We start from the raw sequence: 19,176 nt of genomic DNA on the forward strand, positions 1-19,176 counted from the left end.
ACTATTATAATTATCGATCAATCTATTGGTTATTATTTGGTTTTGAATTTAAAAAATTACTTTTCCTTTATTGAATGTGAAATAGTTGTTATTATTAATAACATAATTTATAATTTATAAAATATTATTAATAATAATATTTAAATAACAATAATATATTTTTTAACTTTTTTCTATTAAAATTTTAAGTGACATCCGTCAATGCATTAGCCTATTTAAAACTTCTGTAAAACTTGCTCCCTTCCCTCTTTTAAGATAATGTAAAGTCAATTAATTATTTAATCTGTATTTTTGATATATATTTCTTTTTTTTTTTGTCTAATATAATGAGTAAAACATTTCTACAAGGTAAAAATAAAAAGTATTGAAATAAGGAATTGACTCATGCGAGTGCTTCCAAACTGAGCTCTGACAGCGGAACGTACCAAACCCTAGAGGAAGAGGGGTGACCAACTAGCTATTTTCCAGATTTATTCTTGATATATCTATCTAACATTCAATTTATCCACTTTGAGTGAACAGCATTTTTCAAAATAAGCAGTAGCACAAATATGTATCGTCAAGTATTTAAAATAAGTTTGATATTTGTCCAAGAGCTGGCCGGTTTCCTCCTGCCAGAGCTGCAAATCGGTATAAAGTAACCGTGAGCGCTCTCGATGTGTGAGGAACTGAAAACGGCTCTTCGCGCGGCCCGATAAAAGCCACTGCATCCAGTTGTATAACAAATAGACAAACGTTTCCGCGTGAGTATTTACTCGGTAATGTCGGCAGCAACATCCGTGGAAACGGATCGGGCTATTTGCATATGCTGTCATCTTGTGATAAGGTAATCATTTTCAATGCATATGAATGCATGCTGATTGCATCTTTCAACAGGACGAAGGGATACAATCTAGGTCTCTATTAAAGGGGCGTTTTAAGATGATACCTGATTGTTTCTATATAGATATGCATGTTTTACCAGTTGAATCATGCATTTATGCATTATGCATGAACATGTTAAGTGATCAAATTCGTGAATTGCAACATTAAGCGCTGCACACACACACACACACACACACACACACACACACACACACACACACATTTTAATTTGCAGGAGACTGCATGATTTCCTTTTTGCCAGGAAGATGCTTTCATTGCAGGGTAGTTTCATATAATGGAGATCATAGATATGCACATACTTAGGATGAAGCCTAATGGGTAATGCATTAGGCAACCCAGACAGAATGATCAAGGTGGGAGTATTGATATATGCATAGCTCAAGCCATGCACAGATATGACAATATATCACACATCATGCACAAATATTCAATCTAATTGTAGCTGAAAAGAGACAGTACAGTTAAATGATTGAAAGTAGGTGCAGTATGTGACATGGTTGTTTGAAGGCCGATTAATCGACCGATTTTTTTTAGCGAAGCCCGGCGTCTATTTCGAAAACATGGCGAATTGCGCACGTTTTCAGTTATTTTTAGTGAAACATTATTGTGAAAATTATTTAGTCAAATATTTTTAAATGTAAGAAAAAAACTGAATTATATATTATAATTTAAATGTTTATCTTTTAAGTAAATATTTAATTAAACAAAAAAAATATTATTTGCCATTGTAAAATTGTAATATTTATATCGGCTTCGTTAAACCACTTTTTCGCAAAACGAATAGACTGTTTGTTGTACGCTTGGATTGTTAGAGAATTAGTTTTAGTTAAATCGGGGCGACAAATTAAGAATTCGTTCCTACGATTTGTTCATTTGTTCCTTCGATTTAGTAAATCCGGTCCATGTTGTACTAATTCGTTCCATGGTTTTAACTAAAACAAGGTAACAAATTTTTAGTATTTTGTGGATGATTTAGTAAAACGAGCAAACCAATTGTTAAATTAATTCTGCAAACGATTTAGTAAAATAAGGGAACAAATTTTATATCGTCGTGCGCATGATTTAGTAAAACGAAGGAACAAATTATTATATAGTGCTTTTAAAAAATTAGTAAAATGTGGTGACGTATTAGCAAGTTGTGGAACAAATCCTAAATTTGTAGCCACGATATACTTATTTTATTTTTTTCGCATATCATGTGGGGCTCCGTAACACAGAATGTCTTAGAATGTGATTCATTCGTTTTAGATCCAGGTCGTTTCACCATCCTTAAGAAGTGGAGTCATATCCCAGATGATTTCAGAAAGGAAATCCTGAACTTCCCTCTATTGTGGTTAACAGGAAGAGTAACTGGAAGATATGTGTAATACTGACAGCTGACATCAGGGGTAAAGATCCAGCAGTTTGGGGTGTTTTCTTCTGAAAGAAGGTTGTGTTTGTGTTTTTAAGGTTGTTCACTGTATTTCAGAAGCTTTGACGTTAGTTTGTACAGTTTGAGCTCACTGGTGGTCAATCTGTCTGGGGCTTTCTTGTTGTTGGCAGTTTTGAGCTGAGATCACACTGCAAAATCTTAGCGTGGCAATCCAAGTGTCTCGTCTAGACCGTATTTCCTGTGTGTGTGATGATCTGGTTGGATGTCTGGGAAAAGCCTTCTTTTTATGCCAATATAGAGTCCATTAGTGGCATTTCAGACATTAGAAACAAAGAGAAAGAAACAGCTCACCCTGAAAATGAAAGTTCGATCAGCATTTATTCACCCTCATGTCCTTCTTAAACTCAGTTTATTTCTTTCGTTAAACACTGAGATGTTTTGAAGAATGTTCTGGTTGTTTGAGTCAGATTTTTTTTTTCAACGAATCAGTGAACAAAACCTTCGTTCATGAATCATACCTTTCAAGTTCTTGATATTATTCTGTATGAACCAGAATATTTAGAAGAAAAAAATGTTGTTTGATTTACTGGGATTGGATTAGATTGTGAAAAGAAAAGGATATTTTAGTATATGACATTATTGGTTAATATTGTTTTCCCAACCCACGAGGCCTTGATGACATCAGCAGAAATAAAAAAAGTTGTTTCAGAGGTGGAAAAAGTTGTTACGATTTGATAAAAGATTGTAAATGCAGATAAAGGAGTAGATAAAATAATTTTGTTTTACATTATTTTTATATTATATTTTCACATTTTTATATTTTTGCATTATTATTACAGTTTTATTATTATTATTATCATTATCAATCGATCCATTTGTTTTTATTTAACTTTTTATTTTGTATAGTTATTTTATAGTTTTGGTTTATACAATAGTTTATGGAACTTTTAAATTGTAATTTGCACTCCTGTGTTTTGTGTACTCCTGTGTATTATGTAACTCTATGTTGTCTTGCACATTTTTCGCCTCTTTCTTGGCCGGGTCGCTGTTGTAAATGATAATTTTTTCTCAATCGGCTTACCTGGTAAAATAAAGGTTGAATAAAAAAAAATATATATATATATACAATTTTTTTTGACTTTTTTTTGACTGACCTAACCCTGTCAGATAACAAAGAAACTCCATAAAGCCACTAGTGCAAATACAATTTATCAAACTGAATCATGTCAGCTAATTAAATAATACAGATTAACGTCTTATCAACTGTACATACATACATAATATGCATTTGTAAGCTTGCCTGGCAAATCGACAGCAGCATCTCTCATCTGACACCATTTTCTCTCTATTGCAGGTGTAGCTGTCTCCATGGCGACCAGCGTGGTTCCCGGGGACAACCTGCCCACATATAAGCTGGTTGTGGTGGGAGACGGAGGCGTGGGGAAAAGCGCTCTCACCATACAGTTCTTCCAGAAGATCTTCGTCCCTGACTACGACCCCACCATCGAGGACTCGTACCTCAAACACACCGAGATTGATGGACAATGGGCCATTTTGGACGGTGAGCAGTTCAATACGATGCCAATAGAGGGCAGTGCAGCTCAAGCTATAACAAATCAGTTTATTTTATGCGCAAAAAGAAATGAAGCAGTCATTTCTGACTATTAAATATTTCCATGAGCACAAAACGTTAATCACAAAATGATGAGTTAGAGTTAAAAGAGTTTAAACAGTTAAAGAGAATAAAAGGAAATCTTTAAGATTTTTGTAAATTATAAAATATTTAGAGTCAAAAGTTGCAAGGAAAAAAATGAAAGTATAAAAAAAAACATTTTTTTTTAATCCAAAACTGCATTATATTCATTAGTTATTTTGGTATTATCTATGTACTATTAGATTATAAGCTTTTATTTTTATATATTACAATTTTCAATATATGTAAAAACAACGTTTAAATGTATATCTTAATTTATGACCTCACTTTGTTTTACACATGGTACATTTAATTATTTATTCATAATATAATCATTGTGGTTATTGTTAATTAAAATTAAAATGATTGAAATAGAAATAAAACTGAAATAAAATATAAACATTAAATGAAAAATGTAATAGAAAATATAGCAAATAACTGGAATTAAAAAGTTGAATTAATAAAACTGACAAAAGCACATAACAAATTACTAAAACTTAATCATTTATGCATTTAGCAAATGATTTAATCCAAAGCAACTTGCAAAATAGGAAAAATATTCTTACAAAAGAGGAGCTTTTACCTTTCAATATATTAAGATAAAATATATATAATTGTAAATTACTTTCTTCTTTCATTATTAATTATCAATATTACAATGAAAGTGAAAAGTTGAAATATATATATATATTATATATTAAATAAATTATATTTAATATGTTATGATAATAATTATTTAATTGTAAAATACTTTCTTCTTTCATTATGAATTATCAATATAAAAATATAATATTTGTAATATCAAATATTAAAAATAAAATAGTAAATAAAAATACTTAAACTAAAATAACTAAAGTAAACAACATGCTTTTATTACAAAAGAGTACAAAAATTACTGTGAAAAAGTTTAATTTCATAAGCGTTTATACATTTGTCAAATATTTTACTTTTACCTAGTAAAGTCCCCTTCTGGTGAAAATCCAGTTTTTAATGTTGTTTATATGTCTATGTTTTTAATATGGTTTAAGTGCAAATACATAAGGCAACACCATTGCTGTGTAGAGTTGTCAATGGAACCAGCTTCTGTACCAAGTTGGTACTGAAATTTTAAAAATGTGATGATACCAGCATTTCCCTCTAGCATTTTGAGCGCTGTTGAGCGAATTCTTAAACACCTCTGATTGGCCATTGTGTTCACGCGCTCAACATATATGTATGTGATTGGCCATTGATATATGTCTATGATTGGCTATAATGATCAACACTTCAAAAACATGTTGTCTTTGACGCTGTTTATCAAGCATTTACACAGATTTACACTGGAGCGTTTAAAAGCAGGTGTCCATCAGCGGATATATTAGGGATCCGCTGATAGACACCTGCTTTTAAACACTCCCGTGTGTATCTGTGTAAGCGCTCGGGGGAAAAGCGTCAAAGATGTCATTGTTGATCATTGTAGCCAATCAGAGACCTATATGTTAAGCGCATGAACACAATGGCCAATCAGAGACCTATATGTTAAGCGCGTGAACACAATGGCCAATCAGAGACATATATGTTGAGCGCGTGAACACAATGGCCAATCAGAGGTGTTGATGCTAATTTGTAATTCATAGAAACGCATATACTAAATGAGGCAAGGGTGTAGAGTTACATTCCATAAAAAAATTTTCACGGAAAAAACATTTAATATGTAATTTTGGTGATCAAAGATGAGTTTTAAGGGATAAAATTACAAAAAACTACAGGGGGACTTTAATTTATTAAATAAGAAAAAATCTATAATTTTATTAATGTAAAATATTTTTATTCTTTTCATTACAAGTTATCATCAACATAATGAGTGAAAAGTTCAAATTAAAAATAAAATATTAAATAAATTAAAAATTAACTAAATGAAGTAAAAACATGCTTTTATTACAAAAGAGGAGCAAACATTACTTTGAAAAAGCTTAATTTAATAAATATTTATAAATTTGTTAAATATTTTACTTTTACCTTTCAATATAAAATATTAAGATAAGAATTACATAATTGTTAAATACTTTCTTTTTTCATTATAAATTATCAACATAACAGTGAAAGGTTTAATTTACAAATAAAATAGTAGTCAATAATTTTATCCCTTAAAACTAATCTTTAATCACCAAAATTACATATTTAAACGTTTTTTTCCTGTGAAGAAAATGTTTTAATGTGTTAAAATAGTTTGAATGTAACTACACCCTTGCTTCATTTAGTATACATGAATATACAAGTATTTAGTATTTATGAATATGCAAATGAGCCTCCACTCACTCATACAGGCTCATGTACATGTTGATGTATTAGAATGGTAATGTGTTTTATGTAACATTTTTACAACTTCGGACACATAACTATAATTATTATGATTAGCCTTTGGCTTGACTATGTTATCAAAAAGCTAATAATGTGTTTCTAATGTTACACAAACCATGTTCCCATTCAGTCTCCCTTCTAAAAATCAGTATCCTTAGAAACGCTTTGAGCAACTCATATACAGTTATATATACAATTGATATATACAGTTCATGCTTGTTTTTGGCGATTTCAAACCGTGTTTTTAAGAGTCTTTTTTCACCACGGGGGGTCTTTAAAAAAATACAAATTAACTGAATGAAGTAAACAACAGTGTGTATTTGTGTGATACTGCAGTTGTGATCTGTGTGTTTGTGTAGTTCTGGACACGGCCGGGCAGGAGGAGTTCAGTGCCATGAGGGAGCAGTACATGAGGACCGGAGACGGATTTCTTATCGTCTTCTCAGTCACTGATAAAGCCAGTTTCGAACACGTGGACCGTTTCCACCAGCTTATTCTGAGAGTGAAGGACAGGTACCAACACACATCAGCACACATTTGAGTTGCAGACTGGTCTTCAGTGCGATTTATGGTACGTTCACATGACAAAAATGAAAACGTTTTTTCCTTTCCATTTTTTACGTACAGATGAAAACGTTGTCAAAACAATACCAGTTCACACCGATCCACGAAAACGACTAAAAACGCTGTATTATTCATGCCAGGCCAGTAGATGGCGATGTCACTTTGTAAAGAAACACTGCGTGCCTGTAGACTGAATACATAATACACATGCGCAAAACATCACCGTTTTCATAAATTCTAATTTTTTGTTGTTTACTCAGCAGGGCTCCAGACTACAAAATCACTTAAGGTGTCAAATTATTTTTTTAAGATTCACATAACAATGAAGTTACATTTTAAATCTCATTTTATTAGGTCAACACAACAAATGATGTGATAGGCTACTGGTCATTCACAGAACGTGCACATAACATGCAAATTTTACAATCACAACGTGTAAATTTGTATTGTTGCCAGTGCCGATCTCAAAAAAAAAAAATCACTCACAAATTGATATTTTTATTAATATTTTTATTATCTCCCAGTAGGGCTGGGCGATAAATCGATTTTATCGATTAACTCGAATGTGTAGTTTACGCCGATTTTTTTTTATGAAAATCGGTTTTCTCTTTAACAACCGCCGACGCTCCCATCTTGGCTCCCGTAGTTCCGACCGGGCTCAGCGCTTGGCATGATAGAGATACACAAACAACATGGCAAATGAGCAAGACCACGGCAGCAGAAGCACACCCGCCCAAAACATTTAGGTTACAAGCTGAATCTGCAGGGCTGCCAACTCTCACGAGTTCACTGTGAGAGACGCAATTCTGTCACTTTTTACACACTCTCACGCCACACATTCATTTTCTGACGCAGAGAAAAATCGCGAAGCAAAGAGGACACTGACACCGACAGACAAGACAGAGCAGGTTACTATCGATATGAAACAGATTCTCAGCTCTCAGATTCTGTCAGTTTTATTACAAAATTCAAACAATAAACACAGTTTTGGCGCTTGTAAATGTGACGTGAAAGAACGCTGACATGATCTCAGTTCAAGCGGCACGTGAACCGAACATCTGTTACTCTTTACTACCAACTTACCGAAATGTAATAAAAGCGATCGATCAGTGTTTTTCAACCGCGGAAAGATGTCCATAAAACAGCTGGAGAACAACATATGTTACGTAACGTTACATTTACCTCAGGATGGCTTTTAATGACCCATAGCACGCATGTTAGTTAGACGCATTATAAAATAAAAAACGCATTATATTTAATTTGAGTTAGTTTTAACCTTTAATAATACCAGCTGACAGGGCTCTCTGTATGTTTACAGCATTAGGTGATTTTTTTTTTTTGGGAGAACAATTAACACATTAACGTATCTACTGTACCTATTTATCCAAAGGAATTTATATTGAATCAAGATCAGAATCAAATCACAAGAATTGAATTGAAATTGTGAAATTTGTGTTAAGCAATAATAAAAACAGTAGCATACCAGTAAACTTAATAAAATTATGTTTAGTTACCAAATAATTTGACAATCACAATACACTTATTGTGATGCAAGTTTTTTTGTTTTTTTTTACACATCCCCCCAATCCCAATCCACCCATTTTATTTTATGTTACATTTTCATTGTTTTCAAAGACAGGGCCTGTCCTCTTGTCTTTTTGGTTTGTTGTTTCTGATTGCACTTTAATGGAGATCAAATCCCAGAAGGGAATATTAAAACAAAATAAAGTTAAAACTTGTTTTGAACAATTTCTTTGTCATCTGCAGATTGATTTTAAGTAGGGAGAGAAAAAAATCGATTTAAATCGTAAATCGGATTTTTTGTGAAAAAATCTGGGATTTTTTTTTAGGCCATATCGCCCAGCCCTATCTCCCAGCATAAAGACGATAACGGTATTGTTTCAAAAACTTTTTCTTTAAAACCCGTTTTCAAACATTTGTGTTTTCAGGCCCCCAAAACGCCGGTCGTATAAATGAACGGCCAAAACGCTTAAAAAGTTTTCCATTTTTAGTTGAAATCTATGTTGATTAAACAGCCCCTGACTGTGTCTCTTGATTGTGCCTGTGTCGCAGGGAGTCGTTTCCAATGGTTCTGGTGGCAAATAAAGTTGACCTGGTGCATTTACGCAAGATCACTAGTGAGCAGGGACGAGAGATGGCCTCCAAACACAGCGTGAGTGAAACCTGTGACATAATTCTGAATGAACCAGAATATTCATATGAAAATCATATGGTTTTATCTACCAGGATTTGATTGGATTGTGAAAAGTAAAACATGTTAGGAGATGATATTATTGGTTAGTATGTTTTTCCAACTCACAAGGCCTTCATTACATTAGCAGCGTAAAAAAGAAAGTTGGTATGTTTTGATGACAAATTTTACTTCATTATTTTTATATTATATTTTTAATTCTTTTTATATATTATATTATATATTATATATTTTTTAATTATTTTAATATTCATTATTATTATTGATCCTTTTGTAATTATATAATGTTATTTAATGTTTTGAAAAATATTTTTAAATATATTTTACAATAATGCAGATCATTAAATTTTTCACAATAAGACCAATGACATTTTTCTACATTATTGTTTTGTTTACATTATTATTATTATATTTTTGTTTTAATATTAATTATTATTTATGAATAAACATGTTCTTATTTAACCTTTTTATTTAAAATATTTTACAATATTTAAAAATATGTTTTACAATATTGCAAACCAGTAAATAGTTCACAATAGGACAATCAATGTTTATTAAGAAATAGTCCATTTTATTTTCATGTTGAATTTTTTATTCATTTATTTCTCATCAAACATGTTCTAATATTTTAATACTAAAAACAACAATAATATAATTATTATTAATAATAATACAAAATATTATTTAATTATAAAAATCTTTGCTATTATAGTTGTATTTTTACATCTTCATCACATATTTCATATTATTATTAATCAGTAACTTGTTATTAAATAATCTTTTATGCAATATTTTAAATTATTTTCTTACAATAATGCAAACCAAAAATAGTTCACAATTAAGACCATCCACATTTAAGAATTTTGATTTCATGTTGATTTTTTCTTATCAGACATGTTCTAGTATTTTAATAAAAACAATAATATAATTATTAGGGCTAGGGCTAATTATTAATGAATTCCTGTTGCGGCTGCTATTGTGAGAGTGCCGAACCAAGTCACCCTGTCATGATGGAGATGCACAAAGATGGAGTTCCCTTTCGAGAACGGTCACTTCGTATTGCGTAGGTAATACGCAGTGGGGAAACTCCTTTCCTCGAGAAATATTGAGCCTATATTTTAACACACAGTGCAGCTGCACAGCGAACACAGAAGAGCATCTAGCTCGCAAATTGGCTGTGCTGTGGCAACTGCACATCCTATGGCGAAGCGCCTCTGACGCGCGAACCAACCAGGTGACTTGGCACCAGAGCACGTCAGAGCCTGCCCGCTGCGACACTCAATTCTAAAAGAGCAATTTTTAAGCCTACTCTTCATGCATCTCGTACGGATCCCTTCTGCACGAGGTGGATTGGCACACGGAGTGCGCCACGTGCCTGGGAGCCACCCACGCTGAAGCTGCACTCTCTGCCGCGGGCTGCTCTCACTGCGAGAGTCTTCCTATCTCGACGCTGCAGACGGTAAGCTCTCTTTCAAGATGGCAACACTGCTCCCCCTGCTCTTCCTTCCCCGCTCTACTTTAGCCGCTGAAGAAGAAGCGCCACAGCGGCTGCCCGAGCACATGGAAATTAGCAAGCCCATGCCGGCCACGTTCCCGTTTGTCTCGTTTTCTCCATCACAGTCTCCTTTGCCGGTCCTGTTCACTCAGACACTCCAGCACCCCTCCCTTCAAGCGGCGGGTCTGCCTCCGAAGACCTCCTAGCAACAGGAGGAGAGAGAGAGGGTCTGAGTCTCTCTCTGGCCGGACCGCCCTCAAAAAGAGCTCATCTAAATCTCCCAGCTCCCTGTTTAGCTCAGGCGGCTGGGGATTTTCCTATTGTAGTCAGTGGGCCAGTTGCGCTGCACGCGCCCCTACAAACTCTATCTCTGTCTAACCGGGCCAAGGTCTGTCAAGCCAGCCCCATGAAGAATATGTGCACAAAACACAACACAAGGTTATTAGGTCCCCCTCTGCTAGGCGGCCCAGCCCCATTTTTCATTCAAACCCTAGCCACAAGGGCCGAGGCCTGGCAAGCCTTCCCCGAAGTGTCGAACTGGGTTTTGAACATTATAAAGTGAGGCTACTCGCTCCCATTCGCTCGCAGACCCCCACGATTTCAGCCGGTCATCGAGTCTTCTGTGAAAAGCGACGTGGCTCACGTGCTTCGCACCGTAGTACAAAATCTGCTAGCGAAAGGGGCGATAGAATTATTCCCCCCCGCGCGCTGAGCCGATCGGGGTTTCGCTACTTCCTTGTACCAAAAAAGGACGGCGGCACCCGCCCCATTTTAGACCTGGGACATTTGAACAAAGCCCTCATGAGACCGCCATTCATAATGATAACTACCAAACAAATTCTCGCGCAGGTTCACCCGGGGATTGTTTTTTTTATGGTGGATTTGAAAGACGCTTACTTTCATATTCAGATAACGCCCAATCACTGGCCATTCTTGAGATTTTCCTTCGAGGGTCAGGTTTATCAAAACACGGTCCTACCGTTCGGTCTGTCCCTGGCACCCCGTACATTTATGAAGTGCATGGACGCAACGCTTTCTCCCCTGAGGCAACATAGTGCTGAACTATCTCGACGGGCCTGGGGCTCAGGATGAATTTTCCCAAGAGCAAACTGTTACCCAGCCAGAAAGTAACCTTTCTGGGCACAGTTATCGACTCAACACTGATGAGAGCTCGGTTCACACCAGAGCGCGATCTCTCTATTCAACAGTTTATAGCCTCCTTCAGGGTAGGCACACCCCTCAGGAGGTTTCAGAGGCTTCTCAGTCTCATGGCCGTGGCATCGTCAGTACTCCATGTTTCCGGAACTGGCGCAGATGATGGACATTGTTCCTTGGCCTGTGCCAGTGAGGAGGAAACGGGACGATTTGGCTCCCTCGCCCCGACTTATGGGACCTCCATGTGTGGCCTCTCAACTGGTTTCCTGGGACCTGCCAGAAAAGGTCTTGAATACCATCACTGAGGCTAGAGCACCGTCTACCAGGCGCCTCTATGCTTTGAAGTGGTCAGAATTCACCCTCTGGAGCACAGCTAGGAACCTCGAGCCCCAGTGATGCGAGGTGGCAGTGGTACTCTCCTTCCTACAAGAGCTTTTGGATGCGGGTTGCTCCCCATCCACACTCAAAGTGTATGTGGCAGCCATGGCAGCTTACCATGCTCTTATTGCTGGCCAGTCACTGGGGAGAAACGACCTCGTCGTTCGTTTCCTTAACCCTCTGAGGTCTAAGGGGTTTTTGGGGTCCTGGTGGTGTTCTGACATGCTCTGACATTTGTGCTTTTTTCAGTTATTTATAAACATGTTAATGGCAAAGGTGTAAATTCACTCTATATAGCACAAACGGGGCTACCGTAATATGTGAGCAACATGTATGTACATGCTTGTATTTTTTAGAGAATAATGTTTATGCGTGGTTATTGAAAAAACTAAAACTTAAAGTGTCTGAAATAAGGCCATAAAACACATACTAAATATGTGTCCACAAGACTTTTGACTAATGGGTGTTGTTGCCTAGAACTTTTGCTTCAAAATGATCTGAAAATCATCCTGCCTAATCATTTACACAAAACAATACATTGATTTAAATTTTATAAGACACCTTTTGTTTGGAAAGGCAATATGCGTGGAGGCGTGTTCACACCTGAGAAGACAAAGGCCAGATAATGTGCCACATTCATAATGAGCTGCATATTAATTAGCCCTTTCACACAGCTGTGTCACAGGGTCCCAAAGAATGCAAGGACAAAATAAATTATCTATATATATTTTTACTGAATGAACGGCACAGACACGCGCTGTATAACTGTAGTAAACAAAGCGTGTGCGCCTGTGCCGTTCATTCATCATTTAGCCTACACACAGACACGCAATTCATATTTAAACAGTCTTTTTGCGCTTTACAGTCAGACACTATTCAATATCGCGATTAGAACAAAGCACTTAAGAATAAATGACTTACTACATCAGCTGGATCCGTTGCTCCTGGAAATGAAACTACCAGCACTTCTGGTACATTTTCCAGGGTTATTAGATAGTATTATTGCTCATAGCGTAGGGATACGGTGTGTACACAGCTGTGGTAAGATACTGACTAAACATGATGTGTTTTATAATCCAGTTGGTGGGCGTTGACATGTTTGAATGGCTTGCCTTAGATCATTTGCGTTTGAATACCGCGCGCTCTCCGTGGGCGTGGCACATTAACGCGTAATCAGGTATAATGAGCTGGAAAGAAAAACACTGAGATCCCTCTCTTTTCATACAGATTACATAAACTGAGAATATTTGTTTTTTTATATAAATTAATTCATTTAAAAGAAGAGAGTTCAAGCTTCATTATGGAAAAACACTCGTGCCTGTATGACAAGTATTCGCGGAATTAGAGTTAATTTTCGGACGCGTTTCAGAATGGACTTAACTGACAGAGAGAAGGCAGAACGCGCATCATGTTTTTTTTTTCTTTATTTGGCGACAAGTACAACACTTTATTTTTATTGTGAGTATCCACAAAAAAAATAGACACTTATCAGGATCTAATGATGTACAACACTTAATATGTAAGATCAAAATCAAAAGAGTATTTTGAGTTTCTTTTGCACTGATAAGAAAAAAAGCAAGACTATCGCGCTGACCTCAGAGGGTTAAAGGAGCCAGGAGGATGGCCCTTCTATACCAGCTTGGGACCTCTCACCGGTCCTTGGGGCCCTGAAGGGTCCCCTGTTTGAGCCGCTGCAGTCGAGTGATCTTAAACCACTTTCGCTGAAAACTGCTCTGCTGCTGGCCCTGGCATCAGTCAGGCGAGTTGGAGATTTACAGGCGCTCTCTGTGAGCCTTTCCTGCTTGGAATTTGGGGTAGGTGAATCCAGGGTCACACTCAAGCCAAGGCATGGTTACGTACCCAAGGTGCTCTCAACTCCTTTCAGAGCACAGTCATTACATTGTCAGCACTTCCACCCTCGGAGAACGAAGGGGAGGCTAATTTGCTCTGTCCTGTCAGAGCTCAAAAAATCTACCTGGAGCGCTCTGCACCGTTTAGGCAGTCAGAACAGCTCTTTGTATGCTTCGGCGGTCGCACCAAGGGGTTACCGATCACAAAGCAGAGACTGTCCAGATGGATAGTGGACTATACGTCAAAAAATAAATCTGTTAAATCTGAATATGTTGCATAGAACTGAATGAAGAATAATATATTGATATATTGATGTTTAATATTATTTTAATATAGGGATATTTTCTGTCCAATTTTTGTGGACATTTTTCTTTTTTCCCCGTGTTGTTTAATTTAATTAGGTGATTCTACGTTTAAATATTTATGAGAACAAGCTTGGGAAATGCGATTAATCACAGCAAATTGTGCGATTAATTAGTTAATTATTTTAATCGATTCCCAGCCCTAATAATTATACTAATAATATTCAATCTTTTTTTAATCATGTCACATCTACTATGAATAATTTTTGCTATTGTAATTGTTGTGTTTTTATATCTTCATCACAGATCACGTATATTGAGACGAGTGCAAAAGATCCGCCCATGAATGTAGACAAAGCGTTTCACGAGCTCGTCAGAGTGATACGGTGCGTCCAAGTTTACAGATTACGTCTAGTTTGACCCTCCGTATGCTGCAAAGCTAGCTACGTGTTAGCATTCCCATTCGTCTCAATAGCATTGAAGTTGATCTCTGTTCACAGTCAGCAGATTCCAGAACGGGGTCTGCAGAAGAAGAGGAAAGCCAAATGGCGGGCAGACAGACCTTCAGGTTCCCAGAGGCTGCACTGCGTCTTACTGTGACCGCACACCCTCTATCTCTGGGCGTCAATGCCGCGATGATGACTCCAAGACTCGGACTGTTAAAACACACACACACAAAGCTATGATAATATCCAGGAACTAGAGAACACAGATTCAATATTCAATATAATGTGGAATTTCTTGCAGTTTTCATGGGATTTTAATAGCAGGTGAAAAATGACAGGATTCTAGCGCTGTTCACTCATGTTATTTCTCAGAGAACAATTCAGAGACACACTTTCTGAGGCCTTGTTTTGTATTGTGTTTCTATATTTATTGTGCTGAATTCTATATTGTTAAGTGATTGTTAATACAGCGTAATGGCTTTGAAAACGGTCTGTTCTTGGAATAGACGTCCGTACTGATCAGAATTACAGTTGCACAACGGGCATATATAGATGCAATCAGAATGGGGGGAGGGGCAAATACTGGTTACCATGGGTACCATATTTTTATGAATAAAATGAAGATACATTTTAAAAACACTTCAAAAACAAAACAAAAAAACAGCAATAGGGTTATGCGCATGACAATAAAATAACACAATTATATTAAAATTTAACATGAAATTATATAACTTTTAACTATTTCAACAACATTTTACCATAAAAGTGCTCACATTGTCTTATTAAATATAAATACGTTTTACCATATATGGTAAGGTACCATGATGTCATCCAATAAACATTTTTCTGTTGCATTTTTTTCCATTAAAATATTACTCCCGTCTTTACAGTGTAACTGTGGATATTTTATATTTAGTTTATTTTAGTCAATTGGATGGCAGAAAAAATACAAAAATAAGGTGCGTTCATGCCATGTTCTAATTAAATCTTGTAAAAAGCATTCAGGTCTTCGCAGAGCTCGTAATTACAGCTTCTAAGATGTGAATTTTCTAAGAGCTCCTATTTGTGCCATGTGATGGCTGTACCATCTGACCACTGCGGATTCATTTAGGCGTTGATAGTGTTGCCATAGAAATGCATAATTCCGAGGACGTGAACAGCTCTGAACATAATGTCACATGTAATTATTACGGTATTACAGATTATGGTAATTACAACATGGCGTGAACGCAGCAATACTTGGGAAAACGTAACTTACTTTTGTATGAATTTGTACAATGTAAATCATACAAAAACTTAAAAATTTTTGAAAGAAAGGAAGCATGAAGGTCCACCCTAGCCCCACCCCGAAATGTAACCGCCACTGGGGCGTAAGCAGATCATACGAAAATGTACAAATGAGATTGTACAAATTAATATGAATTAGCCACCAATTTGCAAATAACGTAAAACAGTTACAAATTGCCATGAGATTGAGTTGCTTATTCTTCATTTTCCGCTTAGAAACAATACATAACTATGGTAACCGGAATTCGTTCACCTGGCGCTAAACCAAGCCCCCAATGTGTGATGCGTAGCTGACCGTATTTATAAAAACTCACAGATTGATGTTCTTACATCAGCTCCTCTTTGACGATTTATGAGGTTATTAATTCAAGATCTGTAAGACATCAGCTGATTGTAGATCAAGACTATCACGATAAAAGTTTTGTACATTTAATGCCTGATCTCAATTACGTTGCCATAAAACTGAGTCAATCAGTAATTGCACAAAAACGTTACAGTGTTACATTGTGTCTTTGATGCTTTTGTTACATAGTTACAATGTAACATTCTACATTGTGACATCAAGGAACATTACAAAGTCATTAGATCAAGGGACTCGTTCCGCTTTGATCTTGCGTTTTTCTTTTTTCGCTTGTCTTGAATGCATCGTCACTTTATTTTGAATGCGTTTTCGCTCGTTTCAAAGTTCTCATTGATGTTTTGAATGTATTGTATGTTATTCTATACGCCAGTTTTGCTTTTTGATGTTTCAAAAAGTACAGCTTCAGTGTTTAGTATATTAAAGGAACATTGTCCACGTAGTTTGTTTTGTGATTCGTCTGCCTTTGTTTTTCCTACATGTTATTTTAATCTTACAAAAGCAGATCTTATTTGTTTCAAAGACTGGATGTCCTCCTGACATTTTCAATTTTGTTTGAAACTTGGTGCAAATTTTGTGGTTCAGTTATTACTGGATTTTTTTTTTTGCTATTGTTTTTTTTAAAGTAATTTATTATATAAATTATGTTTTCTGTGATCATGTTTGTATGAAGATGAAGTTAATTAAGACCAATTAAGGCCAAAAACATGCTCTGAAAAAAAGAAGGGATTTTTTGCATCAGGAATATTGTAAGAATTTGTAAAGTGGAATATAAACATTATAATAAAAATCTAATAAATCAATCAATTGTCCACACATCATTTAAATCGGTCTGGCGATGTCAACCTTGGTGGTTCAGGAGCGCCATAGTTGGCGCCGTTCCCCTGCCACCTGCGTTCCCCTGCCACCGCTCCCGCTGGGCCTCCGCAGCAGCCTCCAGCCAGGCCTCAGCATGGAGCCGGCCGCAGTAGGGACAACCAGCCAGCTGCTGCCAAGCCAGGTGGCAAGCAACAGCGAAAGCATTCATGAGTGGGCCGCTCAGGGATGGAGGAGGATGCTCTTGGAGTTGATCACCGATCCACTCCCTCCCCCCGGGTGAGTGCCGGATGGAGTTTTCGTTTGTGTGTTTGTCTGTTCCACCGCTGGCTCCCAAAAAAGCAGAGTGAGCAGTACCCACACTTCAAAGGAAGAGCAAATTCCTCTGTTCCTGGGCCCAAAGAGGGCAAGTCTGGCGGTATGCGACCCTGTAAAGCCTTGCACCCCTCAGCCCTCTCTTGTTCGCTAGTACGGCAGCTAGGTGCGGTTCGAGGACCCAGTCAGCCGCCTTCTCACGCATCCCTGGCCGCCTCGTGGAGACAGGTAAGTGTTGGTCACCACACTCAGGTAACCACACTTAGACCCTGCTTCGGGCCGCCTTCAGGCCTTCCGAACCGGGTCCCTGTCCTCCACCTTGCTGCCCTCCTCGGGTACGTCTGTGGTCCCCTGGCCCGGTTCGTGGAAGCCAAAAATGCTTCCCAACAGGTCCAGATGGCCCCAAACTATACCATCATACTCGGCTTGCGATTCCTTTTCGCTCGGCTTCCGCCCAAGCTCATTGATATTCATCATACCTGGGTGTTGAGCAGATATAATCCTAAAATTAATAAAATTTATCACACCTAGGTGTTGAGCAATGCTCCTTTATTGTATGCGCACATACCAGTCTACTGGCGAAGGACGCGATGCAGCTGCTCCCTCCAGCCAATATGAAGGCCTTTTTCTATAAGCCCTTACTTCATTGTACCCTAGAGAGGTGGGTCAGGACCATCTTGGTCCTGTGTTAATTGAGACGAAATTAAACTTTTTTCGAAAGCATCCGTTTAATTTGTTACACAGAGATGCATTTCTTAATGCTACGTCCCCAAGATTGGTCTGCAGCGTTTGACCTGAGAGACATGTACTTCAGATCTCTATCCTTCCACACCACAGGCCATCCTGTGTTCATGCGTTTGAAAGGTGTGAAGTATCAGTACAAAGTCCTACCCTTCAAGTGCTTATAGCCAGTTGGGTCCTCAGGTCAACTGGGAAAGAGTAAACTCGTCCATGGACTGAGGATCTCTTTTCTAGTTTGGAGATGGAGCTTCTAGCTTCATCTATGAAAAAGAGTATGTGGATGGTTAGTGATATATAGATGAGAAAGGGTCCCACTGAAACTCTTCAGAGGCTCCTGGGTTATATGGTAGACACAGTCACTTGGCTTCCTCCATATGAAGACCGCTTCAGCACTGACGTTACAGCCGAACCCCGAGGTGGCCGTGGCAGAGGGGCACGCTCTGTGTGAAAACACCCTGGCCTGCCGCCAAACCCTCAGTCCGAAACAGACCTTTTGATTCTCTGGGTCAATGGATCCTAGAACAAGTGTCCATCAATACCGGCTGAGTGGCCACGTACAAAGGGCATACAGTAACAGAGGTCTGGGCGGCCCTCCGACTGCATTGGCATCCATTGCCTTGAGTTGCTTTCAGTTCACCTTGCTTTGAGACATGCTTAGCGAGCGAGGACGGGAGAGGACGCTGGCGCTGTCTGTTCGCCGCTTCTCCATTTCTGATTTTAATTTAGCGTATTTTAAGAAAGTGGTTTTTGTTTGTTGTTTTTTTTTATAGGTCTTTTTTATGCCCCTTGCAAGTTTCCTACCTCTCTGTACCGCAACAATCTTTTTGACTGGGTGCTTTAGCAACGTACCTGCTGCCGCTCTTTGGTGTAAACACTCTGTGCGAACACCACCAGTGTCCAGCATGATGCTGAAATATTCCATTTCTCAACTGCTGAGTCTTAACTGCAACACTGCTCCACCTTGCA

The 19,176-nt window shown here is 37.5% G+C and overlaps 1 protein-coding gene across 2 annotated transcripts; it reads left to right on the forward strand.

Annotated features, from left to right (window-relative positions):
* The first annotated feature begins 655 nt into the window (after nucleotides 1–655).
* On the forward strand, nucleotides 656–17,141 carry mrasb (muscle RAS oncogene homolog b). 2 transcript variants are annotated; one of them, XM_077226127.1, is made up of 6 exons: nucleotides 656–826; nucleotides 3,612–3,818; nucleotides 6,650–6,803; nucleotides 8,928–9,027; nucleotides 14,554–14,633; nucleotides 14,748–17,141. In XM_077226127.1, the coding sequence occupies exons 2-6, from the start codon at nucleotides 3,626–3,628 to the stop codon at nucleotides 14,845–14,847; spliced, it is 627 nt and encodes a 208-aa protein (XP_077082242.1). In that variant the 5' UTR covers nucleotides 656–826; nucleotides 3,612–3,625; the 3' UTR covers nucleotides 14,848–17,141. The 2 variants fall into 2 exon arrangements, with proteins under 2 accessions (XP_077082242.1, XP_077082243.1); XM_077226128.1 differs by lacking the exon at nucleotides 656–826 and adding an exon at nucleotides 3,298–3,352.
* Nucleotides 17,142–19,176: the final 2,035 nt, after the last annotated feature.

The sequence above is a fragment of the Siphateles boraxobius genome, unplaced genomic scaffold, assembly GCF_051911475.1.
Source record: "Siphateles boraxobius isolate OS27281-9 unplaced genomic scaffold, OSU_SipBor_1 13, whole genome shotgun sequence".
NCBI lineage: Eukaryota > Metazoa > Chordata > Actinopteri > Cypriniformes > Leuciscidae > Siphateles > Siphateles boraxobius.

Bases quoted from the DNA above. Each gene is read 5' to 3' on its own strand.
- mrasb (XM_077226127.1), top strand. From the start codon at position 3,626: ATGGCGACCAGCGTGGTTCCCGGGGACAACCTGCCCACATATAAGCTG. The intron at 3,819-6,649 runs GTGAGCAGTTCA...GTGTTTGTGTAG, and splicing joins ACAATGGGCCATTTTGGACG to TTCTGGACACGGCCGGGCAG. The intron at 14,634-14,747 runs GTGCGTCCAAGT...CTCTGTTCACAG, and splicing joins GAGCTCGTCAGAGTGATACG to TCAGCAGATTCCAGAACGGG.